This window comes from Perca flavescens, chromosome 2 (assembly GCF_004354835.1).
Source record: "Perca flavescens isolate YP-PL-M2 chromosome 2, PFLA_1.0, whole genome shotgun sequence".
In the NCBI taxonomy this organism is placed as follows: domain Eukaryota; kingdom Metazoa; phylum Chordata; class Actinopteri; order Perciformes; family Percidae; genus Perca; species Perca flavescens.
Genome location: NC_041332.1, coordinates 21,639,121 through 21,662,007, shown reverse-complemented (window position 1 = coordinate 21,662,007; position 22,887 = coordinate 21,639,121). Strand labels below are relative to the sequence as shown.

The following is a 22,887-nucleotide window of genomic DNA, read 5'->3' as shown; positions in this document are numbered from 1 at the left end:
GTAGGTGCACAAATCATGCCGAGCCATGAACCTACAATAACATCCATTACCGGTCTTATAGGGACTATTTTTTGTAAAACTGAATGACAACTTAAAATATATTTACGTATTTTTTTTAGTACTGACAAATGAAAGGACCTAAAAGCTGAAAAACACGAAGAGGCTACGGTACAAGGTTTTCAACCCCAAGACTGGAGGTGAAGTTAAAGAGAAATTTGTATAAACACATTGTATTTGAATAGAAGCAGAACATTTTATTCACTTAATGGTGGCACAGCAAAGTAGATTCCCCCAGTACATCCAGGTTGTATCACAGCAAACAGGACACAAGTCCCTGGACCTTTAAGTGTCAGTATGTAAATATGCACATCATCTATATGCATTCACATGTCAGAAACTGAATGGAAATATTTGGATGACTTCTTTCAGGGGGACAAGTGAGTTTATTTTCTAAGTATGAGCTCATCACTGCATCCTGAATTAAAAGGCAGGCTCGGGGATGTGTATTGAATTGTCCAAATGACATTGTTACGGCTTAAAGGAAGCAAATAAAACAAGCATCAGAAGTGCCATCAGTCATTCACAGCTCATTTCAAACATTACTGCAAGGGATGCCACATTAATGAGTCCAACCTGTGTAAATCAATCCGCAGCTACTGAAACGGATTGATTCCTAATGGAACAGGAAAAACAGTAACAACATTGAAGGTCCAACCAATGATAAAAAAAATAACAGCACTTCATGTGAGTAAAATAAAAAACTGACCCAAAAGTAGGACTGATTTTTCTTCACTCACTCGCTGTCTAAATAACTGTACATAAGATCGACAAGATGGCATAAAAAATGACTGTACTGCTTCCAGGTCACACTAGCCTCCTAATTCAGTCTTATAAAAGTTGGTTTTGCATGTTTACTTGACTGCCACCACTGAAGTTGTTCCCTCATCCCCATGTTAAGTTTCCACCATCCACCTGCTAATGTACATGTCCCACTTTTAACATGAACACACATACAAAGCAGAACACACTCGCACCAACACACACTTAACTCTCCATGCTCCTTTTAGTAATTACTATATCCAAATCAAAGACTTTGGAGGCATCCGCTTCTGTTCATATCTCCCCAGACTCTCGCTCCTCGGAGCTGGAGCGTCGGTCCCGCTCGAACGATAGGGATCTCTCTCGTTCCCTGCTCCTGGCTGTGTCCGTGGAGGGCAACTTCTCCCTGTCCTCCCAGTCTCTGCACGGCGCCCTTTCTTCACGCCAACCCTCTCCTACTGCGGCACCATCTCCACACCTCTCCTGGGACGGCGAGGGCTCCTTGTCGCGAGTGTGAGATGATCTGTCTCTGGAAGACCTGAGAAAAAAATGATCAGCCACAAATTGATCATCATCATGAAAAGTACACCTCCGGCACAAGATTGAGGACTTGATGTCCTTAATTTGAGTTTGACAGAAAGCCAAGTTACTGTCCAAAAGTCTTGCATTGCCAGACCTATATCCAGAGCACAGTGTCAGTGCTGGAGAGAAGTCTGGCTGCTCAAGTTAACATCCTGGTATCGCAGAAAGAACATTTGTTTGTTGTATTTCTTTAAACTAATCACAATCGTCTTTGGTGTCGCTAAACACCGGACGTGGCGACGGCGCCCTTTTAAAATAGATAGCGGAGGAGAATGCCGGTTGAAATAGGGAGCCAATGGCAGCCTTTATACCAAAAATCTACATCTGGTGAGTCAGGCTATTGTCCACATGTAGAAAGATGGTTCTCAATTAATCAAGAGCTACAATTATTTTAACTATTGGTTAATCTGTCAAATATTTTCATGATTTGTTGATTATTTTTACTCTAATAATAAATGATAGAAAATTTTAGAAAGAATTGTTGTTTTTTTAAGATTATTTTTTGGGGCTTTTCCCCTTTATTATATAGTGACAGTAGATAGTAGGGCTGCCACCTCTTAGTCGATTAGTCGACTAATAGGTCGTTTTGGTCTTAGTCAACATATATATGCAGTAAAAAGCCACAAATCGTCACATTTGAATGGCTGGAACCAGTGACTCTTGAAATGACCTTAAGGATTTATCAATTATCTAAAGAGCTGTTGACGTTCCAACGATCGACTAACTGCTTAATGGATTAATTGCTTCTTCAGCAATAAATTCATTTATAAGCACCTGAGTAGAGTCCTGCTTGAAGGTGATCACATTTTGTTTTGCATGTCAGGTGAATCTCTCAACAAATGGACAAATTAAAAATAGAAAAATTTAAATATTAACATTAGTTAACCCTGCTGTGAACACATATGTTGTTGATATGTAATCACTGGTTACATCATGTGAAATGTTAGTAGTTAAAGGTTAGTTAAGGAGGTCCGATCTAGGGCTGCACAATTAATCTAATCGCAATGTCATGCTGTGCGATTACATAACTGCAAAAATTGTGTGACTGGAGTAAACAAAAAAGTGTGCTGTGTGAGTGACACTCTGCGTGCCCTGCAGTCTCCACATTGTAAACACCCTTCACTTTACCGACAGTATCAACAGCAGAGGAAGCCACCGTGTCTTAAGAAGCTCGTGTTTTCCGTTAACTCACTTTACATCGTCTTTGCTATCTCTTTTTCCTCTCGCTTTCCTCTCACACAGCCGCTCCGACACACTGCTCACGGTCGGACGTCACTCAATTGCCTGCCGTTCTCCTTCTCACTAATGCCTAATGTATGGTTCTGTGTTGAATCTACGTCCTCTGAATTACACTAACCCCATGGATGTATTAAGCGCGCCCCTCGTAACGTCTACAAAAGATGACCAGTGACCAGCCAGTGTGTTTTAGGCAGCAGCGCGTGTACGGTTACATGAGTGTCAGAAGTGTTGAGGGTTTCAGAGCATGCAGACCTTAAGAAGAGGTTGTACAAAGTATATTTTGTAACTTAATCACTAGTTATTATAGTACACGCAATAGGTTTATGTATTTCTTCTTATTGTCGTTTAACTTTGTATGTTCAAGTTAAAAAATACACATTTAAAAATTTGAATAGCTTATTTGGTGCATTTTCCTTAATAATCAAGTAAACTCACGATACCATTACATCGCAAATCGCAGCATTGTAAATTGCAATCACAATAGGACTCTTTCTCCAATTTCAGTGATGGATAAAAGCCATACCTCTTCCTTTTGCGCCTGTGAGAGTGGGAGCGTGAGCGATGCCTATCCTTGTGTCGATGTTTCCTCTCTCTCTCTCTCTCCCGATCCCGATCTCCACCTTCTTCTCTGGAACGAGAGGAGCGGGGGCGTCTTGAATGATGGGCGGACGAAGTCGAAGTGCCTCCGTCCCTAGAAGAATTATTTTATGGAGAAAAAGTGATTTTAAGGTGATTTTAAGGTTTAAAGTTACAATCTGCACTTCTGCTCCATTTCTGTTTAAGTTTTATTTATAAAAAAAAAAAAAAAAAAAAAAAGTATAGTGTATGTATGATGTTAGTGCCGGTGGTTTTAATTTCATGTAAGGTAACTCAAACTACATATTGTGGCCCGTTTTAGCATTAGATCTGTCGACCTCTGAAGTTTCCTGCTAACTATTATTACGTGCTGGTACTAAGCAATGCTTGCAAAATATCTCACAACTTTTCCAACATCAACACTGCTGTATCACAGCTGGTTTTGTATACAATTACTCCCTTGTGTTAAAATTTGTATTGATAAAATTATTTAAAATAATGAAACTGTATTCTTAATAAAAACCACATCATGGCACACAACTAGCCTAAAAATATGCAACAAAGCCACAACATGACAATCTTGTTTAAAATTTACACAAATAGGTAATGTCTGAGACGTTTTTAAAGTAGAGCTCCAGTTTACAGCATTATGTTGCAGTGCGAGTCTGTATATTCTATGAAATCATAAGTCACTCTGATAAAGACAAAACTTATTAAGTGATTCTGGTCAATGCAGACATACCTGTATCGTTCTCCACTTCTAGATCTCGATCTAAGACAGACAGAAACACAAATCAGTTTGCAGATGACACTAAACTCTCTTTGTATCAATGGAAGTCAGTCTGTTCCTTACCTCCTTCGCTCCCTCTCCCTTTCTCGTTCTCTCTCCCATTCATGCTCTCGTTCGCGCTCTCTTTCTTGTTCCCGCTCCAATTCCCACTGTCGCTCTCTTTCATCATCTCTTTCACGTTCCTCTCGTCTTCTTGTTCGCATTCTTTCTTGTTTCTCTATAACTGCTTTCTGGATAAAACAAAAATAGTGCATAACTGAAAAATACTAGCCGCTGATTCTGTTCTATGTTCAGTACAACACAAATAATGGAAACTAAGGGTGTCACAATTTCGATTTTAAATTGAAAATCAATCGAAATGAGCTTTTAATTTCGATCTATTTCGAATTCTACTTCCGGGTCCGAAGAAAGAAGAACATTGGGCCTCATTCACCAATAGTTCTTAAGAACAAATTTGTTCTTAAACCCCACTTATGCAGTTTTCACATAAATTCTGGCATTCACTAATGTTTTCTTATTTGGGATTTGTTCTTAATCTACGCACACTCAAGATTACTCTTACGCACAATTGAGAGCTGACATGGTTGCGCAAAATAAGTAGTTATACTATTTTCATCCGTTTTAATTTAAAATGTCCTACATAATTTTATAACTAATTATTTTCATTATTTTACACATAACTATATGTTTGTTTGTTTTAATAAATACACACTACACTTACAGTTCTGCTCATTTGTAACGCATTTTGAATTGCATTGTGTATGAATTGTGCTAGGTCCATATACTTAATCAGTTCTGCACCCTTCTCCGGATACAGCGTTTACTGCATGAGTAATTGCTATAGACTGTTAACAGTCTATGGTAATTGCATCCCATGCATCAGTTTTTTTTGCTGCTTTGTTTCCACTGCTGACGCTACTAAATACAATGTCTCGTTTTTCGCTAACTTCTTGCAGCAGTACCTCCACTTCAGAATTACCGTTTTTCTTTCTTTTGGAGTCGAGGCGTCCACAGTCTATACCATGTCATTTTCGACATTTCTCTAAGCGTGCACACCGCCCTGCCATCTCATGCCCTTTTGTGGGAATTAACGGGGCGTTTACCTATGCTAAATAGGAGCAACAAGCATGAGCTTTCAACTTACGAAGACATTGGGATTCATCATTCTAAGAACACACCTGCGAACAATTCTGCTGTTGAAGAACACGTCATGAATCAGACGTAGACTTTTATTAGGAACTTTAAAAACAAATTTAAGAAAAAAAACGTAGGAAGATATTGGTGAATGAGGCCCATTAACAACAAACATAAAAGACCGAGCCGGCTGGTAGCATGCAACTAGGGGTAACGTTAGCTTACAAGTAGCCTGGAGCTGCACTTTTCAAGACACCATGGCCACTGCCAGAGATGATGGAAAAACTACATTACTGGAAAATCCTTTAGCACCCCTTACCCTTAGCTTTTCAAGCTTCTCGCGGATTTCAATGAAGCCGATATGCAGTTTGCCCCCAAAGTGGTCAGCTAGACGACGATCGTTGTCGTGAAGACCCAAGTAAGCAGAGCACACCTCGCACACCCGCAGTTTTTGTTGCTGAAAGCTGGAGGCTGGCATCGAGTTTCTGTACACATCCTGCAACAAAAGAAAGGTTATGAGACTGTGGAGCTGGAGCAAATTACTAAAGACACACCATAAAAAAACAAAAGATTTTAATTAGTATTTCATAATGCCTGCATGATAGAGCTGGTTTTACCTTAACCTGTTAACTTCTTAAACCCAGCCTTTTCCCTTGGCAATAAACGCATAAAGTAACATACCCAAAAGGAATCAGGAATAGCTACTACTCTACTCATAAAAGGCATATATATATATATATATATATATATATATATATATATATATATATATATATATATATATATACATACATACATACATACATACACACACATATATATATACACACACATTATATATATATATACATATATATATATATATATATATATATATATATATATATATATATATATATATATATATATATATATATATATATATATATATAGTTTTTGTTCCCCCCCATCCTTTATTTTTACAGGCAAGTCATTAAAAACGTATTCTTATTTACAATGGTGGCATAACAAGGAAAAGGGAAGGAGGGCTAGATAATAAATACATTAAAAATACATACAGTTTAGAAATTACATAAAATACAATTTGAAATATTACACAGAAAACAATAAACACTTATGAGAGGAATGCTGAGGAATATAAATCCATTGTAACTAAACCTATTTATATTAGAGTAAATGGGGCTTTCTCATAGTCCTTAAGGTGGACATAGATGTTTCCCAGACTGCAGCAAGTAAGATTTTTATCCTCGCCTAGTATAAAACCTAAATTTTAGGGGCAATATCACCCTTAAAACCACTGTCTAGTGGCAATATTGCAACTAAATGGGGGGAGTTTAACTTCAAAACATTATTTATTTTCATATAGCCATGTTACAAATAACAAACCTTCCAAACACATTGAAATAGTAATCACAATTGACAGTGATCAATATGCATATATGGCCAAAGAGATCCAAAGGAGTTAGCATTTACATAACTAGATTCCTCTGAATCTGATGAAGAGATTAATGTATGGCTCATTAGTGTCTGGCGCCATCTGCCGGCTGTAAGTACTACAAGCAATGTGATCCTGTGTAAGTGCCATGAAACCAAGGGGGTAACCCTCTCCTCAAGCCAAAAATCGGCCCTTGGACAGTCTGGCGAGGTCAGTGACTCGAATCTGTCCGGTGTGTCCTGTGCCGTTGTCCGTCTGGGGGGCTGTCGGCGTTCATTTTGGCCAACCTAACATGTTCAGTCGGCGGCAGGGCAGTTGGGACTCACCCGGAAATGGCGAGTGGAATGAGCATGACTAGAGTCTCTCAAAATCTGACTAAAATCTTTTAAACTGACCTTTGTTGAGCTGAAATGAAGACAGACTCAGCAACTGCATGGCCTATTTCTCGCTTAAAATGTTTTCAGAAACATGTTTCAGTGAACCATTTTAGTACAATATGAGATCGTATTCTGAACGGCCGCCATGACAGTCTGGCTTTGAATTTCCGGAAAAAACAAACACATGCGACGCGTTCGTCCAATCAGCTGCTGGTTTTCATTTCTTGGGCATCAATACAGATTAGCGCCGCCTGCTGTTATGGAGACATATTACGTCTCTTCTCGTCTCGTCTCTTTGGTGTGTTCTGTGGCACTTTTTGGACCAACACGAGGAGACTGATCATTTCGACTGGCTTTTCTGTTGACGGTCGGCTGTCTGGTTGGTGTGTCCTGGCTATCACAACGCGTAGCTCCTATGGCGCCATTTTGATGCTAACAAGCACTCACCCGCCGTCATTCATTTTGACGTCACTTTGACAGCAAATAACTTTGCATCTGAAGCGTTTAAAGACTATTTGTTCACTGTTTATTTCTAAAGCAACATGACAATGTATAAAAGGCTACATTACCTTGTATCTCACGTTATGGCTCCATAGCAGACGTTTTTGTAAAAATAGGCTAACGATTGTGTCATGACCACGCGACTTACTGTCGCATAATAGAGGGATTTTGACTTACATTAGCTGTTTAAGTTTAATTACTAATGTTAACTAGCATTTTAGTTAGCAATAATTAGACTGTGCCCATGTTATCTCCTTATACCTACGCTCTGTCTCTGCAAGATTTGGAATGATTGAGATTTCTCTTGGCACAGCTACCAGAAGACTTACAACTTTCAGACACGTTGCTCACGTCCCATTTACATTGTCTCTCTCAGTTGGAGGCTGCGCAGTAACGCTCAGCCATCACCGGAAAAGTGTTTCTAATATCCTTCACTGGTCTCCGTCCAGAGACACGAGATCTGTTGGTCCATTTTATATAAATGTCTATGTATGAAACATATGATAAAAGTGGAACCAAAATACTGCTCTCAGCTGCCTGCAGCAGAGACTAGACAGCGGAACGGGAGCCGGTCCTACGGGTGTTATAATAATACATCTATGAACAGGAGTGGATGGCTAGCAGAAACAAAGCTCATAGTGCAGAAATGTATAAATTAGGGCTGTCAATCGATTAAAAAATGTAATCGAATTAATTACATACTCTGTGATTAATTAATCGAAATTAATCGCATACATAATTAACGGTGCCTGAACCGATACTTTTTAAGAAAGTAAAAAAAGAAAAGAAAAAAGAAGGGTACTAAACAACAGTCGGTGACATTAAAGTAGGGCTGGGCGATATATCGATATTATATCGATATCGTGATATGAGACTAATATCGTCTTAGATTTTGGATATCGTAATATGACCATAAGTGTCTTTTCTTGGTTTTAAAGGCTGCATTACAGTAAAATGATGTCATTTTCTGAACTTATCAGACTGTTGTAACTGTTCTATTATTTGCCTTTACCCACTTAGTCATTATATCCAAATTACTGATGATTATTTATCAAAAATCTAAGTGTGAAGATATTTTGTATAGATATATATAATCTGTTTATTATTTATTCATTTGATTTTGCAACTGTTAACTGAAATAGCCGGTTTCTATGAAACTACTTGTGACATGTCTTATTTGGCTTTGACTTTGACTGAACTGCTCTCACTTTGCGGGAAAAAAATATCGGGATATATATCGTATATCGATATTCAGCCAAAATATATCGGGATATGACTTTTGGTCCATATCGCCCAGCCCTACATTAAAGAAGGGCTTGTTTATCGCTAAGGCCATATGGTCAAAATTAAATGATTTGTTAATAATCTATAACAATAACTTATTTCACTAGCAAATTGCTGTTGAACGACAAAAACGACCACCAGATGGGAAAAGGACATTTACAATAACTTCAAATGCACCACGAGGCTGTAGTTTACCAGTTTCCTTGAAAATGATCTTTTGAATGGCAAGTTTAGTTTTAGCCCTTCCAGATGGTTCTCTCCACAAAACCACAAAAGTTATTTGTACTTATTATGTACTCTCGATGTGAATGGAGTCTCAAATACTAATTGAGCATTAGAAACATCCTTTTTAAAGTACATTTAGAACAGATAAAAAAAATGTGTGATTAATTGAGAGTTAACTAGGACAGTCATGCGATTAATCGCGATTAATTTTTTTTATTGATTGACAGCCCTAATATGTATTTATTCTTACACAATAAACTAGTCATAACATAGCATATATTAACTTTCTGACCTCTGCTTCTTTCTTCAAGCCCCGGGTCTTCTCCACCATTTCCAGCACTTGCTGGGCTTCGTCTACGTTCCCCTCGCCCCCGAGCTGCTCCGCCCGGGCCAGCAGCTTCCCGATCTCTTCATTCAGCTCGTGGACACGTTCAGCCTTTTCATAACAGGAGAAAAAAATTAGCTCTAGATTCATGATAACCAGATGGTGTGACATTGTGCATTTTCCAAAGAAAATGAATCATTCCCAGTCATAAAAAGCAGAGCATTCATGAAGACCTAATGATAATCTCACAAGAGCAACGTCAACAGTGAGTTTGTCACCTTTGCAGCCACTTCAGCGCTTATCTCATCCTGCGTTTCAGCTAGTCTCTTCTTGGCCAGGTCGGTCCTGCGGTCGCAGTCAGCGATGAAAGACTGAAGGTGTTCAGCAGCCTGCGAGAAAACCCAGACAATATTATGAGTTTTGAATGTTGTTTAACTACTAAGTTCCAACTGTCCAGAAAATAACTACTTTCGAGAGCTATACATGATGGGGTAATGCTGTGTGTGTGTGTGTGTGTGTGTGTGTGTGTGTGTGTGTGTGTGTGTACTACTAACATCAAGTTCAAAGAAGTACTCCTGCTCCTTAGAGGCAATCTCGAAGTCTGCTCTGAGGGCCAAGTCATGGACTTTCATACACTCTCCCAGATCCATTCTCTGCAGAAATCAAAAAATACATTAATGTACTGTATTTGTGTACTCAAGGTGCTTGAGTAGAACCAAAACCAATGACAACAGCTGTCCTATTACTTTCTGACTGCAGTGTATATAATATATGATCTTTGTGTACAAGTGTGTGTGTTTGTGTGTGTAAAAATAATACTCACAGTGCCAGAGAGAATATCATGAGGACATGAATCCAGGAGGTGACTTTTGCAGACTCGCTCATCTGTGAATTTGATTCTCTGCCGCATGCTATCTCCTAAAAAAAAGGAAAACCCCAACAACAGAAAGACATGTTGACTTGTCAGCCAGTCCTCCGATTAAAACGTAGCACGATACGTACTAAAGCACTGAGGTGCAACGTGCAGCCTTGCGATAAACTAGTCACACATCTGTTACCATAACAGTAAATCCTAAAAGTTAGCTGCTAGGATATAGTCTGATAACATGACAACATCTGGCAGCAAGAAAGGAACCACGAAAAAAGAGCACACTAACAAAGACCAAATACAGTGGCTAAAACAACTTGACTTGCCATGTATACATAAACTCAAAACACAACAGGTAGCTAGCCGGCTGGCTATCCTCATGTTAGCTAGCTTGGTTTGAAAAGCATGCCTCGCTGTCACTGTCCCATATCGGCTAGCTTTCCGGCTAATGCTAGCAACAACACAAACTCATGTCTTGATACGATTAGACACCGATCTCAACCATAGCCAGCTGTGCTCACCGTCTCTCCCTGTCCCCATGAGTTGGTCCAGCATCGCTCGCATCTGTGCCTGGGCCGACATGTTTCTGAGTGTTTAGCTAGAGTTTTGTGAGTCACTCCTCGCCAGCTAGCTACAGTCTTTACACATGCAGCCTCCTCGACTGCAGGCCTCGTTGGCTCCTACACCACCACCACCAACCACGGACACGAACTTTTCCCACAAGGAGAACAAGCCCGAGTCCCGCTGAGCCAGCGAGCTGGTTGTGTGCAGCGTTGATACAATTTACTGGTTATCACAGCACTTTAGCAACAGATAAATGTGACTTTGTAACGGTGGATGGCTTCGGGTCGGCTGAGCAAGTGCAACGTCTGTTTAGAAACTGCTTGGGTCCCGTGGTCGTGTGGCGCGTTCAAAGATCGGTAACTGAATGTAGATAGGGAAAAGGGTTAGCTAACTAAATCTGTATAGAAATAAGTAGCCAGTTATTCTGTAACACAGTATCTAAATGTATTAGCCAGTCAGCTAGAAGTTGGCAAGTTTATTCAACGTCCTTTCTTCCGCCTTTCCACTTCCCCTCCGTGCGCGTCGCCGCGAAGCGCGCTCTAGTTCCTTGCCTCGAGGAAGGGCTGCAGTCATTTTTTTTTTTAAACTTTATTTAAAGAACACTAGGACATCAACAGTTCTCTTAATACATCAATGGTATGTACACACAAAACTGTCCATACCAGAGGTGCATGTATATAAAATGTTTTGCAATGTTTTTGAAAAAGTAATACAAATTCAAATCAATGGTCATCGGTCCATGGGTAATTTATCAAACACAAAATTCTTAATTGCCTTATTTTAAGATCTCTTATAGTGTTGCCATATTAAAAGAAGAATAAGAAAAGAAGAAACTTTGTTATTCGTGAATGTGACATTACACCTGACCTTACTATCAAAATGTTAGGAAATAAAAAATAAAAAAATTGTATTTGAATACCTTGAACAATTGTGGACAGTATAGGCCTATTCGAAATATTTATTTATTATTATTTTACAATGCTTAATTGTAAATGTTCGCAGGCAAGGTCTTTTAACCTGGACCTTAGTATGTAAAGTACATTCCTGTCCACATAGACACTTTATCTGGAATAACAAGGATATAGTATAGCCTTATTATTAATATTATACACAGTTTTTTATTGCTCATGGTTTGACCATGGAATTATGTAGGTAGGTCAATTTTGAAAACACAAATTGTGAGTGAATTCCGTGAAAAATGTAAGGTACCAATGAGTTCAAGTCCCCCCATAGTGCAACCCCATTCCCCATTCTTCTCATTATTTGAATGTTTACCAGTACATATACATTACATTGTATTACGAAGCTCTAAATGTTGTTTCAAAACCTTCTCAACAATCCCAGTGAATAAACCGTGCAGCAACAGACACATCAGAAATGCTTACACTGAAAGAGTATTCTGAATGAATACTCTGCCTTATTCTGCCTCTGATTGGCTTACCTTGGTATTCTCAGCCTAACCCCAGCAGAAACCATATATATATTTATATAGGGCCTTATCTACGATCAGAAACACGGCTCTGAACCTCTGAACACTAGAGCCTAACCTATCCAACCAATGAAGACAACGAGTATTAGCCAATGAGAAGGAGAGTAGCTCCCGATCTCTAAATACATCCATGCTACATCGACGGTCACAGTCCCACACTCGGCCACTCCCACTCTGCTGACATTACTGGAAAAAATGGCGACGAGTATACTGCGGCTCCCGCTGCGACTTTTCACCAAAAATGCGGGGATAATGAGCCGTAACAACGGCTTGAAAACATCTAACATATCCAGGACGACTCAAGGCAGGACCGTAGTATCCACGCCGTCGGGGGCAATTTTACCGAAACCGGATAAAGTGAGTTTTATTCTTCCTTGGTTATCGAGTGAAAACCGACAGCGTAGGCGGGACTTAACGCTGCATTGACAGCCGCTGTAGCAAATAAAAAGGCAGAAGCTCCGCTGGGGTTAGTCAACTCAGCCAATGAACGCATGTTTACACGAACGTAGAGGTACTTTCAGGAAGTAATTACCCCTTTTTTGTCATTATTTTTTATCAATTAAAATCATTATTGATTAAGTGGACATTTTATGTTACACATTGAAATAATGCGTAATTGGAACATTTGCCTCTGATAAATGGTGTTATTTGAGCTAGCTAAACACTACACAAGCTGGTGTGCGTTGTTGTCAAGGCAAGAAAAATCGAGGACAATCTGTTTATTACAGGAACGCGTCGTTTGTTCTGAACTATGATGTCCAATAAGATTACGATGGCCCATACAGATAATTCGATATAATTGGAACACAACAAAAAATCCCTATAAAGGACCAAATTGAAAAAAAAATGTCTACCAAAACTAAGTATGCTCCACCCATGGATGGATAAACCTGCTGTAGGGCCACAGGAAATAATGAGCTGATGGGCCACAGTTAAGCCCTTTTCAAAACAGGGCCTCAAGTTAATAGTTAGGTAGTCTGGTTTACAGTGAAATTTTCATGTCACTTGAAAAACTTAGTCCTCTTGTCCCTTAATGTTTTCCAGACACCATTTGGACTCATCCGCATGACCGCAGTGGTGGTGCCTTTCCTGTATGTGGGAACTCTGATTAGCAAGAACTTTGCCGCTCTTTTGGAGGAGCATGACATCTTTGTCCCTGAAGACGATGACGATGATGACTGAGCTAACTCCAGAAAATAAATGGTAAAGTCAAAGTGTACTTTAGCAACACCTTATTTGACCTTTCAACACTGTTGCTTAGACCTTTTTTATGCACTCTTATTCATGTGTAAAGGGTGTTTCTAAGCTGTATGTGGAAGGGTATCGTTTATGGCATGTTTGCGACATTAACAAAGCTGCTGACAGTTTTTTTTATTTATTTTTTATTCATATCCACAGGGTGCTTTGCAATACTGAGTGAGAGCACACCAGCTGGCACAAGGAAGATGGGGCACTTTGACATCTAAATACATCCCTCCACCCATCTCCTCTCCTCTGCTAATTATGTTGTTTAAATACATTTTTTTTTTTCTAAATCTCATATCATGTGAGGCTATCAAAACTACTAGTTATGCCTTCACTCCTGTTTGCATGTTTTTGTCTGTCAACTTAATAAAGGGAGTCGATTACACATGGATAAACACTTGTTATTTAATCTTAAAGCTGTCTAGACATGATTCGCGGTAGGGCGCAGAGCAGCGAGGCAAAGCACAGCGCAGGAACGTTCTGGAATTGGTTGCACCTTGAAAGGTCAGCAGCAACGAGGTCAAAGTTTAAATAATTTTAACTTTGAGCGCCTAGTTGGGCGGCACCGCTCTCCCCACAGGAAAACAATGGAACAACCAGCGCAGAGCAGTTTTACCACAGATCATGTGTAGGTGGTTAAACAGTCTTTGCACAGTGGTTTCCAAGTACACAATAGTTGCCATCATTCTTAACTCTTTTAAGTCATATCCAGTCATAACAGTACATGTTATTGCAATGTAATGATTTAGTTGTGATATTTTATAAATATTTCATGTTGGCTCATCAAGGTAAGTTTTTAACAGTTGTCCTCATTGGTCAGGTCTGTCTCGCTCCCTCCTGAAGTACAGCGTTGGCCAGTCTCAAGTGTTCGTTGAGGGAGTCCGTCTCCAACTGGCTACGACCCCTTGTGTCACTCAGCTCTACATAGGCCTTCTTATAACGCTCATAAGCTGCTTCTTTCTCCTATAGTAAGGGTTGGAACAAGACAAAATCAAGCAGGGAGAACAGTTTAAATCAAAGCTGTAAATGTTCAGGACTGTATTATTTTTGAGAGGTCTGATCATAAATCACCTTGGTGAGAGACTGCACTTCATTCTGTAGACAGCTGATTTCTTTTTTAAGGTACTGCACCTCATTGTCTTTCGCTCTCAGTAATGTCTGGAAAACAATGTGACATCTTACTATTGGCAGTGTAATGTTTTCATATACATATGGAAAGTCTCAATGTATGCGACACTGGTGGAGAGAAACTAAGTACATTTTCTTAAGCACTGTAAGTACAACTTTAAGGTAGCCTACTTCTACTTTACTTGAGTGCTTCTTTTTTATGTTACTTTATTCCAATACATTTTAAGAGGGAACATTGGAGCTATTTACTACATTTATTTGACAGCTGTTGTACAACTGTACAGTTGCTTTGCTGATTAAGATTTTACATACAAGACATATGATCAGCTTATAAAATATGGTGTATTGTTATAGATTAAACTACCCAACATAAAAGTATCTGAAAGAGTAAAATGCTACTTGCACATTAATGCATTCCATCAGTAACAATAATCCAATAATAAAAAATATATAACAATTACAGGGCCCATTTGTCTGCATAACAAAAACCCTTACTTTTGATACATTAAGTACATTTTGCAGATAATACTTTGAATGCAGGACTTTTACTTGCAAAGGAGTATTTTTTACCCTGGTGTGAGTAAAAGATCTGAATACATCTTCCACCACTGGAAGTCCAGCCATAAAACCTTTTACTGCAGCCCAAAGTGATGTGCTACATCGGTATTCAGGCAGTAGATGGCAGTATGTGCTGCACTATAATGTGACCAACCACAGATGCTCAACACTAATGAGGCCATCAGAAACTGTGACAATGTTTCTACAGGGAGCCATTACTGGGAACACAACAAACAGTAAAAATGCAAAAATGGTCACTAGGACAAAGCAGTAAAAATTCTCAGATCAATTAGTGTTTATTAAAATGGGTTGCAAATCCCACAGCACATTCGTCAAATGTTGCTTTCTGCTTCCCCATGATGACAGTAATGTCAACATTTGTCTTTCAAGCCAGAGTTAATACTTGAGGTGCAATAACTGAAACTGGGTTCTGATGCAGCAATAAGTTAGGATGCATTAGTATCACCTACTTTCATAGGAGTTTAGTCACAACCGTTTAAACCTATTGCTATCAATACCTCTACTTCTGACGCACTGCGCTCAGTGTTGCCAAGGGATACCGTGTCAGACCTCTGCCCTGTGATGAAATAACGCATGCGGCTGATCTCTTCCGCCACTTTGGCCTTAAGCTCCTGAAAAGAGATATTTTTTTAGCTTAAATTATGTCATGGAGAAATAATGTGAACTAGTATGCTTATGAATATTGTAGCTTCTTCATTAGTTTAACCCTATAAGAACAAAAAAACTGAATTTTATGTCAATTCTTTTAACAATCTACAAGGCGGTATGGTACTGTATTAAAACAGAATTAAATCAGGCATGTATGTAAACCTGGTTCTCTCTTCTTAGCTGCTCCAGCTCTCTCTCCTTGCGACCAAGCTCAGTCTCTTGGCCCTGGCTGCTCTGCTCAGTGCGGCTCAGCTCCAGGCACTTCTGAGAGTAGCGCTCTGACAGCACATCTAACTCACTGTGCAAGACATCCGCTTGTGGCCTGACACGCACAAACACACGAGTTATGGAGTGAAATATAATGCATGATCATGCAAGGGGTCACGGCTGAGTGTAGAACATCTTAAGCTTGCAGCGAGAGCCCCGTGAGATAAAGGCAACTCTCAGCATGATAACAGAGTGACTGTAATAAACTTACATGTGGCCTCTGTATGAAACATCAGCCTGTGCAGCTCCTCCAGCCGACCTCCTGGCCTTCTCCACCTCTCTCTCCAGCTCCTCTCTGTGAGCTGCTCTCAGTGCCTCCATTGCTTTAATAAATAATTCCATAATTTGTTACTTAAATTGTCTTTGCCTTCAACACACAGCATTACAAACAACACAATACAGCTAATTAAGAACATACATCAAGAACACGACATAAACTTAATAGACATAAATACAGTTAATAAATACATAAATACTGGTTGCAAGAGCAAAAGAGGCATAAGGAAGAGATGCAAACTGCCCCCAGGTGCTACTGTTGCATGATACTACTGTACTTCCTGTCCTACCTTTAGCAGCTGTCTGGCTCTCCTCCTGCAGCATCCTGTCTCTCTGCTCTTCCAGCTCCCTGATCTCCCTCACGTGTTTCTCCTGCAGCTCCTGCAGTGTTTTCTGATGGGCTACTTCCATGGCTTCTAGTCTGGCCCTGCAGGGGGCCCCGGGGCCACACGGGCTGTCCACCTCTATCCCCATGGTTGCACGCTCCCTCTTAATGCTCTCCATTTGCTTTCGAAGTGAGAGGGCCTAGGAGACGGATTTGTAGAGAGTATAGGTAGGAGGAAAAAGATTGAGATGTACATCACCTCTGGATATATTAACATAATTTCCTTGCATTGAAAACACTTTAAAGGAAAGTCTTACTATTGTTCCTAGTCATCACCTTTCAACTTTTTTTAATGGAGTGACTAAGTTCTTTCTTACCTCCTTGTGAAGCGCTTCAGCTTCATTTGTTTGAATGGTTGGAGCTTCATTTATGGATGGAAGAGCCCCATTTGAGCTCGATATATCAGTTTGTGAGCCAGTGACAGACAGTTTGGCCTCTTCAGGGATCGACGTCTGGGTGCTAACGAGAGACTGTGATGCCTGTGGGGTGCTTGACTGATGAGCCTGGGCTCCAATGAGAGACTGTGCGCTTATGTCCCTAAATGACAACGTCTCAAATTCTACCCACTTCCTGTTGACGTCCGAGTCCATGGTTTCAATTACAGGCACAGGTACACTCCCCCTTTTCAGCTCCATGGAGTCCCACCTGCTGCCCATCTCACTGAAGGGGACCCCCTCCTCAAACCACTTGTTCCTTTCCTCCAATCGCTTGGCTTGCTCACGGTCCCAACCCTCCCCTTCTTCTCTCTGACTGGATGGAGATGAGTCCAGATCCCTGTCTACTGTTTGCTGGTGGTAGTCGGCCTGATGGGAGTTTGCAGCTGTGGTGTTGGAGGTGGAAGTGGTAGGTTCATAGTCCGAGTCCTTGCAGATGAACCGAGCAGGGGGTTGGCATGACGACGGTCTCCGGGAGATGGAGTTCTCTTTCACGCTGCCAGTGTCTGATTGGCTGAGGTCAGAGTGAGGGAAAGACAGGAGGGTAGTGTTACACATCAGAAGAAAGATGATAGAAGGGGTTTGGTACAGAAGGACCACCCAATCACATTGTCTGCATGTCCTCACAGTGTTCAGGAATTTTCAGGTCAGTGAAACGCCTGTTTTTTAAGGATCATGTGAACATGATAAACATCAAGTATTCACCATTTTTGTTTTGTTTGTTAGTTTTGTCCTTTTTAGGCTATATACTATGTATATAGTATATTTATATAGCATGTGCTGTGTATGTAATTAGGCGCAGTTTACTCTAAGGTATAGGTCTAATTTTCAGTGTCTTTTTTTAAAGTCAACTGGGCTGAGCCCTGTTGTGTTTTGATTACAATTATTGCACGGAAAGGAGCTCATGCCTTTGAGAGGGGAATATGCTTCAGTAACTAATGATTAACTGTGCTGTATGTAATGTATTTCTTTTGGACTTGATTTGCTAATTAATGAATAAAATGTCAACAAAAAAAAGTATCCATCATAAAGGATGTCCTGTTTTGTAATTTGTTCATTACTAATTATGATTAAATAGTAATATATTATGACAGATCAAATTATGACATACTCTGTAAGCATTGTCAACCGAAGTAGAAGTCTTAAGTATTTTACTTGTGATTGAAAGCTCCAGAATAACTACTAAAAGGACCTTGAAGTAAGATTATTTAATTAACTGCTGTTTCCAACATCAAGAATGAACTTTGAACCTCAACCATCTTAATTTAATGTATGATTTATTTGGCTTCATTCCCTCTTTCCCATACATATATTAAATTGATTTTATTCCAGAAGCCATAAGCGTTAACAGCCAAAGTAAATAGCAAGTTTACTTGCGTGACATAATGTGTCCTTGTATTATCGGACAATGTTGGTCAGCTATGGATCGATTACTGGCTTTAACACTCGATGATGTTTTAAGCCCCCACCTAACCCTAACCCTTGCCTAACCCTAGTGCCTTCCATGCAGCGCTGCCTGGAAGATGACGTTGGGGGCTTAAAACACCAAACACCGGCTTTAACTCTTGTCTTTTTAATGTTTTTATTTTTATTTTTTTAATCTCAACATAAATATATTTAGTATTTTCACATTGTTTTGAGTGTCATTGTTATAATTTTATATTTCTATGTTTGCAAACCAGCTTCAAATTGCCCCCTAAGGGACAAATAAAGTATTTTTTTATTTAATTGAAATGTATCTACATATTGTACAGTATTGAAATGTTGTTAAGTCATTTCATGGACTTTTCTTCTTTAAGATGTTGTTTTCAGTATGTAATTCCTGGTTGTGGTACACTGTAGTCTCCCAGCAGGAGTTGATTGTATCTGAGTACATTTTCTCAAGTACAGTACCCAAATACAAATTTTAGGCACTTGTACTTACTGAGTATTTTTGTTTTACGTTTTACTCCACTACATTTATTTCACAGCTTAAATTACTGGTCACTTTACCAATTAAGATTTTACATACAACACATATGATGAACGTATATAGTATGATGGAATGGTATTAAACTACCCAACAGTATATGAAATTCTTCTCCAACTCAACCAATTACAACGGTAAAATGCTGCTTATAAATTAAAGCATCAGCAATAATAATCTAATAAGTTTATATATAATAATAGTAATACTTTTATTTTTAATGCAGGACTTTTACATGTAACTGAGTATTTTTACAATGACATATTATATAATATGTAATTTTCTGCTGCTAGGGGTCTCTCAATCAAAACAATAACACAAGACGCAGTTTGGTGACGTTGTGAAGTAGCGTGGGATCAGAGGAGTTGCCGTCATTGCTGTCAGATTCTCCTGGTTAGGATTCCTTCAGTGCTCATTGTTCAGGAAATTTTGCCGGTAGCCGAATTATCCATAGAGTTCTCGTCCACCCAAAAGCAAACGGACTAGGTGATTACAACCGTTAAAAACATTAAGAAAGCAGTTGCACGTAAAATAATAAGTTTCTCCGACACTGTTCAACTCATCAGCGGCGAGCTGCCAAAGTTTGTTTCTCTGATAACTTAAGCTCCTCAGATGTAATCGTGAAAATGTGGCTTAAAACTAGATAAAAAGTCAAATCGTGACAGCTTCTGGCAGACAACCATAACGCTGTCACATGCGCAAAGGGGATATGACGCCATAATTGACAGACCAAATGTAAAGGTAACGGACCGTTACGCTGAAGAAAATTGCAGATTTCTTTGGGTTAGAAAATTTTTTTTGAAACATTTGGGAAAATGTAAGTACACAACTCGACAAAATATATAAATTAGGTCTAGTCACTTTTAGACATTTTTATGCAGAAATATTACATATTATGCGTTGAAGTAAAGGATCTGAATACTTCCTCCTCCACTGTCTCCCAGAATAAAGTCAGACTCACCACGTGGTGTTCTGGATCGCCTGCTTTAGTAACTTCACCCAGTTCCGCCGTATTCTGGAGGTCATAACAGAGAGAGTGAACACTGCTCTCTTTGTCTGGAGGAGATCAAAAGACAGAGCAAAGACACACACACACACACACACACACACACACACACACACACACACACACACACACACACACACACACACACACACAAACAGACACATTGTTAAACAGGAAGCAGCCAAACATTTAATTGATGTGGAAGTGGGGGGAGGTGTAGAGGACATCTGACTGTCCAATTGTCTGATGGTGTACTGTACAAGACAATGAGCAAAAGTACAGTGAATACATACTTGTATTTGGAGTCCATAGTTCTTCTCTACATCACAGTCTGACACATTCAAACAGGATGTCAGGTTGATCACTCCGTCCAGATCATCTGACTGCAGCACAAATAAGTTTGAAATCCTTTCAAATGACTGTATGTAGATTGAAATCAATTGCTATAGGTTAACATCTAGTAAATCTTCCTACAAATCAGAAATTACTTTAATGTCACATATCAGCTCCTACCTCCTCAGCCTCCGAGTCTCTGTAGTACCTCAGCGAAGTATCACCCAGAACAAACCAGTGTTTCCTCCACTGAGCAAAACACAGTAAAAAACATTAAATGAATGACTTTTTTACTTTCTAATGTAGACATCTTTAAAGATAGTTTAGGGGTTGAGTCTTGTTCTTGGTTTTTGTACTCTGTCTGGTGTATCAGATTGTGCATGGTTATACAGGAAGAGAAAATGACTATACCCTCTTTTTTTTTAATGTATAAGAATATAAATTTAAAAAACTTCCATTTACCTTGCCATGTTCATCCAGTCTGGACATCCACCCCTTCAAGTAACAGAGCCTGTAATTAAAGCATTGCAATCAAGCTTTTGGAAGCATTCAGCAGTAGTTTTATGTCTCACGCTTCATTGTGTAATAGAGGAAACGGAAACTATACAGATAACAACATCATTCTGAACCACGCATAGAGAGGCAGGCAGAACTATAAAGCATGAAAAATGGGAAACAATGCAGAATAGGTATGTAAAAAAGGAAGAGGTGTAGCTTTTGCAAACCGTGATCTTCATAAACGGGGAAATAAAAAGAGAAAGAGGAACTGACTTAAAAACAAGCAGGCACTTTTAAAGCATGTTAGCAGAAAAAACATACTTACCATGCATGCATCATATTGTACAGTATATATTGTGAGGATGAGAGAAAGAAAGAGAGATTGAGAGAGAAGAAAATGCATGATGTGTGAGGTGAAATGAGGAAGTCACAAATGTGAGATCACACGTAGCTCTTATTAACATCAATGGCATGTCAGGGCTTCTGAACTACTACAAATGTTTGCATGGTTGCCTGTGATTCAAAGCATTTATTTAACATTTTTAATGTTTCATTTTTTGTTCATCCATCCCTCTGTGTTTGTTGACTCAACATGTTTTAGGTATGACACTGCAGCACAGACACTGCAGGATACATTGGCTTGAACCCTCCTAGAATCTATTAATATAAAAATGATAAATCATATGAACATGCTGCCCTAAAACATAGACTGCTAACTAATGGCTTTTTTCCTGCAAGGTGCTTCTATGAGAGAGGCGCCTGAAGTAAAAGAGCTGAAATATATATCAGGGACCTACTTTAGAATGAATGTATGAATGACCCATTTTTCCTCCAAACACTCGTGATTTAAACAGATGCAGAAAAGTAATGCGACCGGGCTCACCTGTGTCTGCGGGCGCTCAGGAGGAGCTCGCTCCTTCACCTTTGAAGATCTGTGTTTTCCACTTTGATAATCTGAACTCTTTATAGAACAAACAGACGAGGTTACAAGGTCTGTTGTTACAATATGGATTTTATTGTGAACGTGCAGTTGTTGGGTCGTACCTGTGAATGAACAGATGCGGCTGACTGTCTTCGAGATGATCGTCCATTCTCAGAGTCCCGACATTTCTCTCGTCTGTCCCTTCCTCTCTCTCTGCCTCTCCCCCTCTCATCTGACTCAAGCCTTGAGCTGTAGATGTCTATTTCATCTTGGTACCTCCAGAGCCAAATTAAAGTGCAGGGAAGTATTTGACAAACAAATAAACACACTAAACGCACATTTACATACTTTTCTTCTTATTGAACTTTCACATTGCTCTGCAAAGGCTTCTAGAGGACTTTCTTTTTTCTCTTGCCATAACTAAGGCAATAACTTATGGTCAGATCAAAAGATATCTTCAAAGTCTTTTTCTACTTGCTTTTTTTTTTTTTTTTTACGAATCTTCCAGCTGCTAAAGGAACAGTTTAAAGAACCACATGAGAATACAGAATAGATGCATGGTCATGGAACTTCTGTTATGGCTATCCGTGAATAGATGCTAAACAACTTATTCTGTACACTGTATTCATCAACAGGATTTGAATATTTAAATCTGTTTTACTGCTCTTTTATATTTGTATTGTTCACTGTAATCTTCTTCTTATTGTTTTTTTTTAGGTAGACAATTTTAAGATCTGTCCAGGGACAACGGATGAAAAATAGCCTTTTGGCTAATTCTGGTGCATTTGCAGCAATGTTAATTAATGTACACTGTCCCTGTCAAATAAACTAATAAATAAAAGAATAAAATACAATAATACCATACAGTTCCATATAATACCACCAACCTGTAAGTCCTAAGCCTCTGGTCCCTGCATGGGCTGGGACTCTGGTTCCTCCTCCTTATCCCTGGAAACTCTTCCTCCGACTCTAGCTGGATCGTTGGAATACCA

At 39.4% G+C, this 22,887-nt stretch overlaps 3 protein-coding genes across 3 annotated transcripts; 1 reads left to right on the top strand and 2 right to left on the bottom strand.

Annotated features, from left to right (window-relative positions):
- Positions 1–233: 233 nt before the first annotated feature.
- zgc:158803 (LUC7 domain-containing protein) lies at positions 234–11,298 on the bottom strand. The gene is made up of 10 exons (XM_028604931.1): positions 10,677–11,298; positions 10,111–10,205; positions 9,842–9,940; positions 9,566–9,676; positions 9,255–9,398; positions 5,460–5,636; positions 4,070–4,236; positions 3,959–3,988; positions 3,164–3,331; positions 234–1,357 (listed from the first exon to the last, which is right to left on the bottom strand). Exons 1-10 carry the CDS (start codon positions 10,735–10,737, stop codon positions 1,114–1,116), a joined length of 1,296 nt encoding a protein of 431 aa, XP_028460732.1. The 5' UTR covers positions 10,738–11,298; the 3' UTR covers positions 234–1,113.
- Positions 11,299–12,340: 1,042 nt separating this feature from the next.
- On the top strand, positions 12,341–13,840 carry smdt1b (single-pass membrane protein with aspartate-rich tail 1b). The gene is made up of 3 exons (XM_028599060.1): positions 12,341–12,565; positions 13,253–13,411; positions 13,607–13,840. The coding sequence occupies exons 1-2, from the start codon at positions 12,404–12,406 to the stop codon at positions 13,388–13,390; spliced, it is 300 nt and encodes a 99-aa protein (XP_028454861.1). The 5' UTR covers positions 12,341–12,403; the 3' UTR covers positions 13,391–13,411; positions 13,607–13,840.
- A 4-nt stretch (positions 13,841–13,844) lies between these two features.
- Positions 13,845–22,134, bottom strand: LOC114569238 (myosin phosphatase Rho-interacting protein). Its single transcript, XM_028599047.1, has 13 exons — positions 22,018–22,134; positions 21,857–21,934; positions 20,938–20,986; positions 20,656–20,724; positions 20,436–20,525; positions 20,098–20,192; positions 17,054–17,684; positions 16,642–16,876; positions 16,287–16,398; positions 15,971–16,130; positions 15,658–15,771; positions 14,525–14,611; positions 13,845–14,416 (listed from the first exon to the last, which is right to left on the bottom strand). Exons 3-13 carry the CDS (start codon positions 20,962–20,964, stop codon positions 14,270–14,272), a joined length of 1,767 nt encoding a protein of 588 aa, XP_028454848.1. The 5' UTR covers positions 20,965–20,986; positions 21,857–21,934; positions 22,018–22,134; the 3' UTR covers positions 13,845–14,269.
- Positions 22,135–22,887: the final 753 nt, after the last annotated feature.